This window comes from Hippoglossus stenolepis, chromosome 5 (assembly GCF_022539355.2).
Source record: "Hippoglossus stenolepis isolate QCI-W04-F060 chromosome 5, HSTE1.2, whole genome shotgun sequence".
In the NCBI taxonomy this organism is placed as follows: domain Eukaryota; kingdom Metazoa; phylum Chordata; class Actinopteri; order Pleuronectiformes; family Pleuronectidae; genus Hippoglossus; species Hippoglossus stenolepis.
Window position 1 is genome coordinate 25994044 of NC_061487.1, and position 14380 is coordinate 26008423.

The 14380-nt window shown below is 44.4% G+C and overlaps 1 protein-coding gene across 1 annotated transcript; it reads right to left on the reverse strand.

Moving 5' to 3' along the window:
- ca5a (carbonic anhydrase Va) lies at positions 1–12560 on the reverse strand. Its single transcript, XM_035156175.2, is given in 8 exon segments — positions 1–3266; positions 4451–4609; positions 5714–5754; positions 5757–5775; positions 5946–6041; positions 7886–8004; positions 8967–9164; positions 12021–12560. Coding segments are annotated over 8 exon segments (972 nt in total). The 5' UTR covers positions 12190–12560; the 3' UTR covers positions 1–3095.
- Between the last annotated feature and the right edge of the window lie 1820 nt (positions 12561–14380).

Here is a 14380-nt window from a genome sequence, read left to right on the forward strand (position 1 = left end):
TTTCCTTTTACCATCATGACTTTATTCTTATACATCTACAAATGTCAGTTATTCCTTACATGTTTATCATGTGACACAACAGGGCGGTTCCCTCACCCCCACCTCAAGGAGCAAGGGTCTCTGGGAAAGCAAAACACTTCCTGGTTGCACAGCTGGACTAAGGTCCATGAAGAGCCATCCAGGTGCAGCAAAGCATGCTGGGAGGGGAGAGGGGCCGTCCAGAGCTCTGCAGGGCAGGAATGTTGCTGCCCACTCAACAAATAAACAGCGTTCATATGTTCTGCATAACGTAAAGTACACAAACCACACACCTGCTCAAACAGCGCAGGGAGCTGCAGGAGGCGGGGGACGACTCGAGTGTAAAACATCACGAAGGAAACGCGACACGGCAGCGTTCTGTAACACGGAACACGTGTAGGAAGGCAGACAGGGATACAAGGCTGGAGAAGAAACTGAACGGTTTGAAACTCCTGCAGATGGAACCGTGATGCACGTCAAAGGAAAATGATTTCTTTAGAAAGAAAAAGGCCATTTGGACAAAACGTGTCCTCCAGACTGAACATCTGTATGAGAATACATCGGCACTGATTGCATTCAGAGTTAAAAGTAAAATGCCATGAAACATGACGGCAGCTCATGGTGCATGATTCAAATACATCGGTAAAACACGGCTGTACAAGATAAATGCAGAGCTGGGTCCCTTATCTCCATGTTAGTACGACACACTGGACATAGATTCAGTATTGCAACATGTGAATAGAAAGAATAAAAGGCTACCACTCAACATTCCTCAGAGTGTCACACAATCTACAATCCACTACAATCTTTTCTGCACTTCAGAAATCTTTACAACCGGCCCCCCCGCGGCCCCCAGCGGCCCCCCCGCGGCCCCCTTCAGTGTGTGAGGAACGGGTCGGACGCTTTCACAATGAATCACCGTCACATCACACCATCAAATCCTCTCTATACAAGTCCAGTTGGTCTATTCAGCGCCGGGCCTCGGCTGGGGGGGGGGCCTACTGGGGAGCGCACGCCCTGATGTGAGCGTCCGTGCGGGGGGACGGGGGACAACTGTGAACTCTCACCTTCATCTTTCTCTTTCTAACCCTGCTGCATAGTAAGATTCCCCCAGAGCACCTCTACTGGTTTGCATGGGACTGGACTGGTCAGATAATGGAAGTGTTTTTCATAATAAAATCTGGATTCATTTGAAATCACACAGAGGAGGATTTGATTTTCTGCATCTCACAGCTTCCAAAGTTGTGAACAAGTCGCATCGAGCACACGCTGAGTGGCTCGAACATCGGGAGCAGGTAGAAACATCGTCATGGCGACAGGTGATGCACACGGCTGCTGGGAACAGCTGGTCCCGTCGCGTCTCCCCAGTATTAATATACAGTGTTGGTTCAACCATCGTTCTGGGTGCTGTCCTCTGTGCGTCTCGACTTATTATTTAAAAAGTTTTAAAAAGTAAAAGCAGCTTAGACCAGTTAATGTCTAATAATAATATAAACTCTTTAAACGCTAATCCCAACCCAGGACAGTAAAATCTGATTTGTACATTTGTTAATTTGATTCATCTTTAATGAGGAAAGAATTAAAAACAACCGATGGACTAATGAAGACAACAGACTCCTCTCAATAACTAAATATGATTGGATTAGTGGACGATGAAGTTTAGTCAGTTTCCTGTTTTCTAGTGTTGCAGAGCTGATTGGCTGCAGCCCAGAGGTGTGTTATGGGAACTCTGCCAAGTCCAACACTGATTTCATTCACTTCAGAGAAACCAGTCACGGTTTCTTCCACGAAGTCGACGGGGTCTCGACTGGGACACTGGAGGTGTGGTGATGCGTTGCCGTCTGGAAAAAGGCAAAGCAGAGGAGGAGGTGTTTCCTCCAGAAGCTCCACTTCCATTAGCAGAGGCGTGTCCATAGTTTCCTGAAGAACGCCTCGTCTCTACCAAACTGTCTCTGGAGCCTCCCTCCAGGAACCACCTCTAGAAACTGAGAGTCTCAGGCTCTTGCCTCCAGCTCAAGGTCAGGAACTGCGCTTATAAACTGGACTTGACTGTGAACAACCACTGCACTCGAACCGTGTGGCTCGGCTCACGCTCTCACACCGACACCAGCGAATCACACCGAGAACGTTTAAGGCACAGTGGCTCTGATACTGAGTGTTACTGTAAGAAAGAGAAGAGAACTGCTTGCTTTGCTTTAAGAGTCTTAAAGTACATGTGCTACAGTGACCTGGCCTGTTTGTGCATATTAGGAACTTATTGAACAGGTTGTAGGAAGAGGAACGAAGGCTCAGTGGAGATTTTAACCTCCACTCGATGTGTTTTGATGTTTGAAAGTAACATGCTGTACAAAAACCAGTGTCAGATGAACTGAATTCGATATAATCTCTTTGTAACAGACGTGGAAAACATACATTCTGTTCATCTGGATAATGTATGATTGAGGATAAACCCAGCAACCAACGATACAGGTTAATAAAAGTCTTATTTCTGGTAAAAAAAACAACAGAAACTGATCATATGAAATAAATTATGACTGGAGAGATGCAAGGCAATAAAACCATCGTCTGTTAAAACTCGTGATCACCGTTTTGTAAACTGACAGCAGCTCCATCGTCCTGACATGGAAGAAAGAAAAAAAACATCTCCACGAGGACGTCAGAGCTGATTCAGCTGCTTTTTTACTTCCAGTTCATAAACTGCAGATAAACAACTCATGTACAGTAACTGAATAAACCGTAAATGCTGTATAAATACGACTCATGTTAATAACTATATACTTTTCCCACAGTGACCATCCCTAAAATCTGATAAGTCTCCGAAATACGAATCTCAACTACCCATAAGCCCACGTTTCCCTCAACCCTCCATGTAAAACTGTTTGTAATAATAAAACAATGAACAGCATGAAGAATAAATGAAGTTTCCCCGGTGAAACTTTAAAAGTAGGTTTTCTGCTCAACACGCTCACGAAGGAAAAATTAGATTTCGAGATCAATTTTTTTCATTTTGCTCACAGAGAACTGTGTGTGTGTGTGCGTGTTGCTGTGCGTGTGTGTGTGTACTGGGTCCAGCGGTGTCAGTGGGAGTGATGGTCGCCTTCAGCTGATGGCGCCTCCTGCAGGAAGGGAGTGAAGGAGGAGCGGACGGTGCGACCACGCAGAGGCTGCTGCACACGGAAGTTGTTCACCATACCTTTCTGCACTTCCTCCTCAGCCGACGTGAACAGGAGGCTCCGGAAGACGGCCAGCTGAGGGTCGGACAGAGACAGAGACAGAGAGCAGAGACAGAGAGAGAGAGAGAGAGAGAGAGAGAGAGAGACAGAGAGAGAGAGAGCGAGAGACAGAGAGAGACAGAGAGAGACAGAGAGAGAGAGAGAGAGAGAGAGAGAGAGAGACAGAGACAGAGACAGAGAGAGAGAGAGCGAGAGAGCGAGAGACAGAGACAGAGTCAGAGAGAGAGAGTCAGAGAGAGAGAGACAGAGACAGAGACAGAGACAGAGAGAGAGACAGAGAGAGAGAGAGAGAGAGAGAGAGAGACAGAGACAGAGACAGAGAGAGAGGACAGAGACAGAGACAGAGTCAGAGAGAGAGAGAGAGAGAGACAGAGGAGAGAGAGAGAGAGAGAGAGAGAGAGAGAGAGAGAGAGAGAGAGAGAGTCAGATATGTGTGATATATCTCCTCGGTGCCGTTCACAGACATGCACACAGAGAATGTCCCCACAAAACATCACAGCAAATTCCTTATAAGTGGTTACCTGCCTGTTTATATAAACATGATGCTAGTTGTAAATCATTCACCGCTTCTCTCTAATTGCTGCTGGTTTCAAGTCATGAGCCAAATACGTTGACCTGCTCGTTTGCTCAGTTGTACAAACGGAAACACCTCAATGTGACCAGTTGTTCCATGGAACAGGATTATTCTTCTTCATCCGGAACCAGTTCTGATGAAATCTGATCAAACTGTAGCTGCACCACTTTCTTTTGGCCACTTGGAGGCAGCAGATCATCAGATATTTTTAAGCCCCAAAACATCTAATGTGCAAACAGTTGTTGTATTTTTTTTCTAAATCCAGCAAACACAGAGCAACACTCGGTTTTATTTAAGGTTGTATTTCTCAAAACAGCTTCCTCCAGCATCTGAAGAGAAGATCTGATGAGTTCAATTAAAGCAATGAGCTAAAAAAGAGGCTAAAACAAGTGAGCTGCAGATCTGGATGAGAATCAGCTCTGAAAAGGAGGTTATGTTTTCATCAGCAATCTGTTTGTCTGTCTGGCTTCCAGCAGGATTACACAACAAGTGGGACATGACTCCAGAAAGAAGCAGGTAGATCCCTTTCACCTAAATCTTACACACTGAACCTTTAAATATAGAAAACCAAATAACCAACCTGGACATTGATGCATATGAATAAGACATGTACACACACACACACCTGATCGTGGCTGACTTCAATGTGCTGCTTCATAACAATCCAGCTGACAGATTCGGTCAGAGGGGGCGTGGTCAGGGAGCCGTGATACGTCCAGTAGTCGTCAGTGTTGGCGGGCAACAGACAGGCGGGATTGAACCTGTTGAACTCCACGACGCTGTCCTGCAGACGACCACAGACACAACAGCTGTCAGTTAATCTGCCTGAACGCTGCGCTGTTTCATGTTCAGAGAAAACGCAGCACGACTACTGACAGGTTCTAATAAGGGCTGATTTTACAATTTGACTCAATAATGATTTGATTTGGGATATTTTAGTTTTGTTTGGATATAAAAAACACTAAACTAAAGCTGTACATTGTTAATGGGAACTTCTAACTTATTAAAATGTTCATATTCACATTATGATTTGACCCCAAAGCTGTTGTTACATTGGTGAACTTTTCATTTAACATTGGTCAACAACAGCTTTCATTGAATAGGTGAACAAATTCAGTATATTAACATCCTCAGTGTATTATAAAGACTTTAGGTTTGATTAGGGCTGTGTAAATATGGTGCCACCTAATGTAAACATCACTAATAAGTCTGGATAACGTACACGTTGCTGTGTTTGTCTAACAAAGCACACAGCGGTTGGGACACGCACTAGATAAATGCATGTTTGAGAACCTTAACTGACATCTTAGTGTGTCAGTAAAATGCAGCCTGGTGTATTAATGAGAAAACCAACAGACGCTGTTCAAGATACGACAGACGTTCGGCAGGTGGAGGATCGTCTCCGGTGGCGTTTTATTATCTCTGATTCAACACCACAATCATCACTGACCATCATAGAACATGTTGTGTCGCACAATGAGTGTTAAACAACCGCCGCATGTATTTAAACAAACCTTATCAGACTATTGGTGATAAGCAGAACGGCAGCGGTGATATAAACGAAGGACAAACTGTGACCTCGGGTTAATCACCTTCAAACAGGAAGTTATCAAATACAAATTAGAAATGTGTTAAATTATCCCAATGGATATCTTAATTCCCTTTTTCCTCCTGTATTTGGTAACTTTGCAAATAGAAGTGCGATATAAATAAAGTTTATTGTTCTTATTCTATAAGGGTCTGTTGAATTGGTCACTAGACGGATGAGTACATTTGAGAGATGAGCACAAACAGCCAGGTTGTGGTGTGTGTGTGTGTGTGTGTGTGTGTGTGTGTGTGTGTGTGTGTGTGTGTGTGTGTGTGTGTGTGTGTGTGTGTGTGAACTCACTTTGTGTCTGATCGCAGGCAGAGCGTCGACCAGCTTCTGCAGCCCTCGTGTCTCTTTCCCACCTGCACCAGGATTAAACTTTGAGGATTAATCTGGATTTAACTCAGAGAGCAAAGCTGCGTTTACAGCACATACAGTGAGATGCATACAGTCAACACACAGCAGATTGTGTGTGTTCACAACATAAAGTAGGTCTGTGTGTGTGTGTGTGTGTGTGTGTGTGTGTGTGTACCTTTAGAAAGACTCCGATCACAGCCAGTCCGTTGTCCTCCATCACTGCCTCCTCGAACAGACTGTACTTGTCAGAGTTCCAGTGAACCAAGTGGAGCTGTGAACACACACAGTATCAGAAACCTACCGTGTGTGTGTGTGTGTGTGTGTGTGTGTGTGTGTGTGTGTGTGTGTGTGTGTGTGTGTGTGTGTGTGTCTCTCCATCTCCATCCTGATCCTCCTCTCCTCCAGATCCACTAGTTCCCTTTCTTTCCTTTGCTTTTCAAAATAAGAGTTTTTCCTCCTTTGACTGACTTTCTGAATAACGTGTCTTATTGCAGATTCAGAGGTTTGAAAACTCACATGCACGAACTCAATACATCAACATCAGCCAAATATAGGAAAAATATGTGAGTCAGAAGTGTAACTTGAGCAGTGCGGACACACACACACACACAAAGACTGAGTGATGAGAACTATGACATGTGCACATTCCCAACACCACTGACAAGGGCTTGGTAGAGGACACACAGTCACACACAGTCACACACAGTCACACACACAGTCTCACACACAGTCACACACAGTCACACACACACGTTTTCATGAACAACACAAGGTGGGACACGTGACAATAAGAGTTAACAGAAGAAACCAGCTGGACCACAGAACCTGGTTATAGATTTCCAGGCCTTTTAAGAGGGAAACATGAATAGAATACAAAAGGACGACTGACTCAACACTGTTTAAACACTGCACTGATTTATTTTCCTCTACGTCGCCTTTCTTCCTTTAAGCCTTCAGGAAACATTTGGTTATGTGAAAGGTCGTAGCAGAGGACCAACTGCATTTCTCTCACTCTATAACCTGCTTTCTATAGCTCGACATATTTGTCTTTTTCCATTCAATGGTTCCATACGTACCAAAAATACACACACGCCACCTGTGAGGGCCACGCCTCTTCACCTTATACGCTACATTAACGCAGCACCAGAGACGTCAGGTCTTTTAAAGCATGAATTGAACCAAAGATAGTTTCAAACATGAATTATTTTTGGTGTTTCTATCGACCAAATCGATTTGTGTCACTGTCAACAAGGGCTAATTCAACAAGAGCTACTAAAAGGCAAATTAATGCATCTTCACGTGAGGCAGTGGACAGGAGAGTCATCAGAAAATCACCGGCTGCTCGCTGCTATACTCACAACTTAATTATACTTATACAATTGTATTCTTATACTAATCTGCATGCTCCACTCTCACATGTACAATACCCCAAGTACAATAATTCAGCTCGTTAAATCTTTGTCTTGTCTTATATGTTATTTATATACTTGTACTTTAATTACTACAGTTTATACGATAATAATGAATGTCTGTTATGGTTTAAGTGAACCTGTGGAATCTAGATCTATCAGTGTGTCAGTACACTGTGATGTCACTGCTGAGAACGGTAACAGACACACCTTCAATCAGAGAAAACAGGGAAATGTGGTGTGAAGTTAATGTTTGAAAGGAAAAACTATCCTCGTATAAACGATACATATCCGAGTCTCGACTGGGTGGATCTCCGTCATCGATAAGGAAGGACATAAAACTTTATGAAGCTTAAATGTTTAACTCCATAAAAGTGTTCTTGTTGTGTACAACCTGTGCAGATAAAAATGTACCTCAAGAAGTAAACTGTTATAGATATTCTTCTTCCTGTTCATCTTGTTTTTTATTCCTGGAAACAAGAGTTACAGTAACAGAGATTAACTCTTTTACGTTACTGATGGTTTTACTGGTGTTTCCTTCCATTAATGTGTTGAAACTTATACACCTTCATACTCCAGTGTTGACATTGTGCTGGGAAATTGTTGAAATTATATTTGTGTGATGCTCATTTGTGCCAGAAACTCCTACTTTAATGTTCATACAGTGTTTAAGTTGTCTAAGTTGGTGAATCCATGTGTGTGGTACCTCTGCGGGGAACAGCCTCCTGTCCACGGTGTGTTCTGAGCCCCAGGCGTTGCTCTCCCCCCAGTGGAAGTGGAACTGACACAGCCTGAATTTGTCTCTCAGGGGGCCCCCTTTCAGCGCTGCACCAGGAAATGAAAAGACACAAGTAGATTCTGTTAAGAAGGATGAAATGCCAGACCTCCAGGAGAATCAGGTCAAATCTCAAACTGCCCAGTGATCATTTGTATTAGAAGTAGTTTCCTCCTCGAGGGGAAGAAATGATTTAGCTGAGGAGCAGTTTTTTGGGCAGAAAAACGGAACAGGAAACATTAAAGTGAGAAGCTGGAGTCATCTATAAAACAACGACTTTCCTATTGCCCCCATAAACAGTTTATCAGCCACAATACTACTACCAAAAGATAAGCACTTCTCTCTATCTATACAATACAACATTCCATGATAACACATCAATTTGTACTTGTATCACCTGCAGTCATGTCACAATCACTCCTTTGTTAAACTGTTAATAATACTTAACCTGTTCTCTTGTCTTTCTCCACATTTCTCTGTTATAAACCGTTTTTTGTCCTCTCAGTTCCAGACTAAGCTCATATTACTACGACGGAGAACATGTGACACAAATCTGAAGTGGGAAATCCTGTAGCTTTAAAACATTTGTAATCTTTACCAAAATAAGACCTACAGTTAAAAGTTGTGGTACTTTGAACACGTTACAGCCTCTTGGTGGAGCCCAGTCATTATAATACACTGACCAGCACTTTAGACAGACTGAGAGACATTTAAGTCACATGACAATCATCAGATCTACATGGCAGTGTGTGTGTTTTCTTTACTCATAGCCTTGAACTGGATTTTCCCACAGACTTTAATGTGGGGGGGGAGGAGATAATCTGTGTAGATAAAAAACACACATTCCCCTGAGATTTCCCTTCACCGACTCAGATTTAAAGGGAAACTCCAAATCTAAACTAATAATGAGGAACTGCTGTGGAACGAACCATATTTCATTTGCTAGATATCTCCAGGGATTCGTGGCAGAAGAGGGTGAGAATATCTACTCAGAGGAAATAAAACTACTCACTGGACTTGTCTGTAGTGTCGTCATACTCCACCAGGAAGGAGTAACCGTTATTCCAGATTTGTTGGCAGGTGTCTGGGTCGTAATCGGTGACCAGAGGCTTCAGCTCGGTGTCAAAGACGCTCTTCCGTACGATGATGTCGATCGGAGACTGGCGATCGCCTCCTGGTACCGCGAGGGGTCCCTGCCACATGGGATGCACTGGAGGAGAGGAGGAGGAGGAGGAGGAGGAGGAGGAGGAGGAGAGGAGGAGGGGTTTATCAAAGAGGAAAATAAGATTTTAAATGTACTAACCCACAGATCCCCTGCTGTCCATGTACAGGTAATAGCCTGATACCCACTTTTCATCTTGTACTCCGCTGCCTCCTTCATTTTGCAACAGTCCATTTTGAAAAAGAAAAGCAGAGTAGCCTCATAAGAAGAAAATCCAAAAGACAGAGAGAGACAGACGCACACAACCCTCCTTCCTGGAGCTGTTTGAAGGAACTAAATGAAAAAGGAGCAAGTGAGCAATAGTACTTCCTTCCTTGTCCTCTCACATTTTTTTTTTCCAGAAAGGAAATTACAAAATAAGAGCCAAGTGGGCTGGCTGTAAAGAAAGTGACACGCGGAATGTCCTGGCACGCCCCCAGCTCCACTCTACAGCGGGGGGGATCCGCCCGGGACCTCTGGTCAGTCGAGCTGCCAGCTTGGACCAACGTCCGTCAAGGGGAGCTTCTAATTACCTGAAACTGTGCGCGTGTTCCCTGCCTCCCTAACTTCTGCTCTCACTTCACCTTTGAAATCCGGCCAAAGCACAAAAATCATTAACTCCACGTTTGAAATCAAAGAGAGCTCAATTTGAAACGGTTTCTCTCCACCTGACCTAAGACCCGCTGAGAAAAACATTTCAAGCGAGGTTGTCAAAGGGTAAAAAAGCAGCTCATTGTGTTGTTTTCTTCTCCACTCATCCAGCACAGAGCCTTAGGTTTCCACTGTGCGCCGAGCCGAACAGGTCGGACTGGGAGGTGACCTTCATCTTCTTCCGATTTCACCGGCTCCTCCTGGGAGAGTTGGCCGCATGACTCCGCTGTTGAATGGACAAACAGCAACAGCTCGCAAAAGCTGTTCGAGCAAAAATCAGAAGGAAACTGTGGACGGGGAGCTCGTTCTGTTTTGTGACATGTCAGCGCCACCGTGTCAGTATCAGCTCCTCGGAGTGTCACATGACAACCAGCTGTACGGAATCAGAAAGTGTGAATGAGACGAATGAGGCCAGAGACACCGGCCTGAGTCTGAGGCATCGAAACCTGAACTCAAGTTCAGCTCCTGCACTTAAATGTGGGTCTGACGCTGCATTTGTGGAAGCTAATGGTTTCCGTCCATCTCTGGAAAGTATGAATATACATGCTGGTAGAGGGGGGGGAAGTGCTGACTCAGTATTACACAGCATGTGTCACAATGGTAGAAGCTTAAATGCAATAAGAGTGTCTGTTTCTTTAAATTCAAAATAAAAACAACTAAACAACATTGCAATTATTAATATCCCTCACAAGGCTTTTTCATAACAGGCAATCTTCCTATAGAGTTGTACAGGTGGCACCACGACCCTGTTCTGTTTGCAGGATTTAGGTGATGAATGAATGTTTCCTATTGAAAAAGAGTTGTTCACTGTGAAGTCTTTACACAACCCAGATAAGAGTTTATCTCAAAGCCTGTGCAGATAAAACCAAAGATAACCATGAAAAGGACAATGTCACCAAGTGTCACAATTGGTATTTTATAATTTGAGTCAACCGCAGGATTTCTGTTCCCTGTGTGAGGTTGTCGCCGAGACGCTCAACCGAGGGAACCACGTTCTACTCAAACCACAACAACCTGCACCAGTTTCCTGTGAGTCGGCTGTTTTAGACCTAAAGAAAAGAAGAGGCCCAAAAGCCATTTTACAAAGAAAAGAGTAGAAAAAGCATCAGGACACATCAACGAGGAAACTTAATGCAGAGCCTAACATCCAGTGGATCTTCAAAGTCAAGACAGAAGCTCTTTCATGAAGCGTCGACCAGTCAGCGCTCGGCAAAACACAACATGTGGTTGGATTTATAACGTCTGCAGCACTGGACCGGTTTTTTTCCACTTGCAGAGTTGTTCCCTTCATGTTGACTCCGTGGTTGCCAGGACACCGGGAACAGGACCCGGCTCATGTTAGTGGGTGCGGTGAGGTAACTGTTCCGACTCGTCCGATGGGCTCGTGTGTCACTTTCCTCGGGTGCTCAACTTATTGTTGATTAGATTGAATCGATTTTTTATATTTCATTTATTTTATCCGATGTCTTTCAATCAAAACTCAGTGGAGATGTCACAGAGACGGTAAGGACACAAAATAATTAAAGCAACACTACGTGGATTTTACTGAGCAACAGCGCCCTCTGCAGCCACTGGAAGTGATTAACTCTGTTATGTGATTTTCATGTAGAGAAAAAAAACAAAGCCCTGATCCTCGGGTTTCCTGAACCAGAAGAGCTGCAGGGTTGTTAAGTTATTAATAACTCTGGTTGTTAAGTTATTCTTTTAGTCTCTGATGAGGAGATGTTTTCATTGAACTATCCCTTTAAACTTTAAACTATAAATGATCTTGGTGCATTTTAAACACAAACGTGTGTCGTGTTCTTCTCATTCACGCTTCAATGTGGGTCAAAGGGCTTCTTGTGATGATTATGGTCCAGGGATCCATGCGTGCCTGTAAAACCCGGAGGCCCGGTCCCTGTCAGCTGAGCCAGTGTGGACGTGTTGTGATCCGGATCCAGTGATGAGGCGGATCCAGTCCCGGGTTTACACTTCTCCTCGTGCACGTTTTGTTCCGTTGACAACAATAAGTGAGCCTCAGCTATGTGACCACAATGAACTGATTACACACTAAATCAGACCCGCAACTCGTGCAAACCCACGTTAACACACACAGAGACACGCACACACACACAGACACACACTGAGACTGCGTGTGATGGAGGAGTTAGCAGATGTGCAGATGTGCAGTCATGTCATCGCGTGCAACGTACAAACTAAATCTCGTCCACTTACTCTGAGACAGGACATATTTGCTGGAACACGCCGAGAGGTTGCAGCTCCTGGCGGGCGTGATCCGGTGCCGACCCCCGGTGTGCGCGAGGAGCCGCCGGGGCAGCTGCCCGCGGAGCCGCCGGTGGAGCTGCGCGGCCAGCGGGCGTACCACGGACGTCAGTGTCACCATGTTGATCCCCGACAGGCGCTAACGCGAGCTCACTGCGGCGACGAGCAAGCGCGTTCACGACCCCTTGTTGGTTCTAGCCCGAAGCTAACGAGCGAGCGGCTAGCAGCTAGCTCGTTTTAAAACTGTCCGGCGAAGTGAGCTCCGCAGCCAGCGGCTCCTTCCACAACACAGCTGCCGTCACCGAGCGCCCGCTCCCGCGCGTGTCTGCCCGCCGTCCCGCCCTCGGTCTGGAGGAGGCGGAGTGAACGGCCTGGTTTTACACTGGATCAAAACATGACGGAGAGAGACACCCGGGGACCGTGTCCCCTGAGAGAGAGGGTCCGACTGAGTCCAGGGTGGGCGGGGGGGAGATCAGAGAGAGACAGATCAAAGAGAGACAGATCAAAGAGAGCGAGACAGACCAGAGTAACAGACCACAGAGAGAGAGACAGGTCAGAGAGACAGAGACTAGAGAGACAGACAGAGACAGACCAGAATAACAGACCACAGAGAGACAGACAGGGACCAGTGAGACAGAGACTAGAGAGACAGACAGAGACAGACCAGAGAGAGACAGACAGGGACCAGTGAGACAGAGACTAGAGAGACAGTAAGGGACCAGAGACAGTGAGACAGATGACAGACCAGAGAGACACAGGGATACAGAGACTAGAGACAGACCAGAGACAGAGAGACAAACCAGAGACAGTGAGACAGACCAGAGTCAGTGAGACAGACAGGGATCAGAGAGACATAGAGAGACAGAGACTAGAGAGACAGACCAGAGACCAGAGACAGTGAGACAGACGACAGACCTGAGGCAGAGAGACAGTATCCAGAGTCAGTGAGACATAGTACTAAATCAGACCCTGATGAAAAGTGCAGAGTTTATTGTGCAGAGTGGAAAGAGACAGGGGGGTCTGTCCTCCTGACCAATCAGAGAGCTGCTCTGAGGGGCGTCAGCCACAGTGATGACGACAGAGAGGAAACACTTTTCATCAAAGTAGGTTCAACTGAAAACAACAATAATAATAATAATAAACTTTATTATCATCTTAAAAACACAAAAATTGAAGGAAAACTACAGGAAACAGTTCAAAGCAGTTTGATGATCACTCAGAAATGGGTCCGAATCATCAAGATAAAAAATGAGCTTCAAACTGCTTTTGATTATTTCCCCAGTGATGAAAGGTTCGATACAGATATAAAGCATATCAAGGAAATATATGATTTATAAATCTTACATATGAGTAAGTGTAGTTTGTGTATCTCTCATCCATGTTGTGTACTTTGACTGATCTTACAGGAAACAGTGAAGAATCATTAAAAGCTTGTTTGTGGTAAAGTGTTGTAGGCGTGTGTAGTTGTGTGTGTGTGTATGTGTAGTAGAGTTGCATCACGTTCGATCCCCTGAACACTGTTCCACTGCGTACGGAGGCGACCACACGTCAGTCAGACTTTAATCCCTGAACACTGAGTACTTATCAAACACCAGGAAAACAGACCCGTCTGCTGATGACGACACCGACAGACAAACACGTGTTTTGTTTGTTTACTTCACATCGTTTCCTGAACTTTGACATGTTTTCTGTGCAATTTACTTTTTTTTAACCAAGGAATTTAATGTTTTCAGCAGTTTGTCAGCAGGATTTAACAAAAACTACAAAAGGTATTTCCATGAAACTTGGTGTAAGGTTGTAACACGGGTCAAGGAAGAACTCTTTGGATTTTGGCTTTGATCCGGACAAAGGGATGAATCCAGAAACATTTTTAACGTTGTGAGATTGTGATTTTATGACATTTTTACAAATTTCAGCTTCATGGTTCTTGATGAAAATTAGTTTTTGACATATTTAAATACCAGACTGAAATCTGTGAATGTTTGCTAAAGAACTCATAACATTTTGGCTTTGATCTGGAGAAAGGGATGAATCTAGACTCTCACGTTGTGTTTTTATATAATTCTTTACTAATTTCCTAGGGAAAAATTCATGGTACTTGAGGAAATTTTGTTTTGGACATATTTATATTTATGAGTGTTCAGTTTGCTGCAGCCTGATATAATTTAAGTCGACTGTTGGGTCTTACTCTAGATTTACGTTCTACCGAGTGTACTTCTAGCTTTTTTAAATTAGATGATGTAATATATTCTATGTGCAAAAATTATTGGATTCCCAAGAAGTTTGTACAAACACGAAGACAAAACGAGACG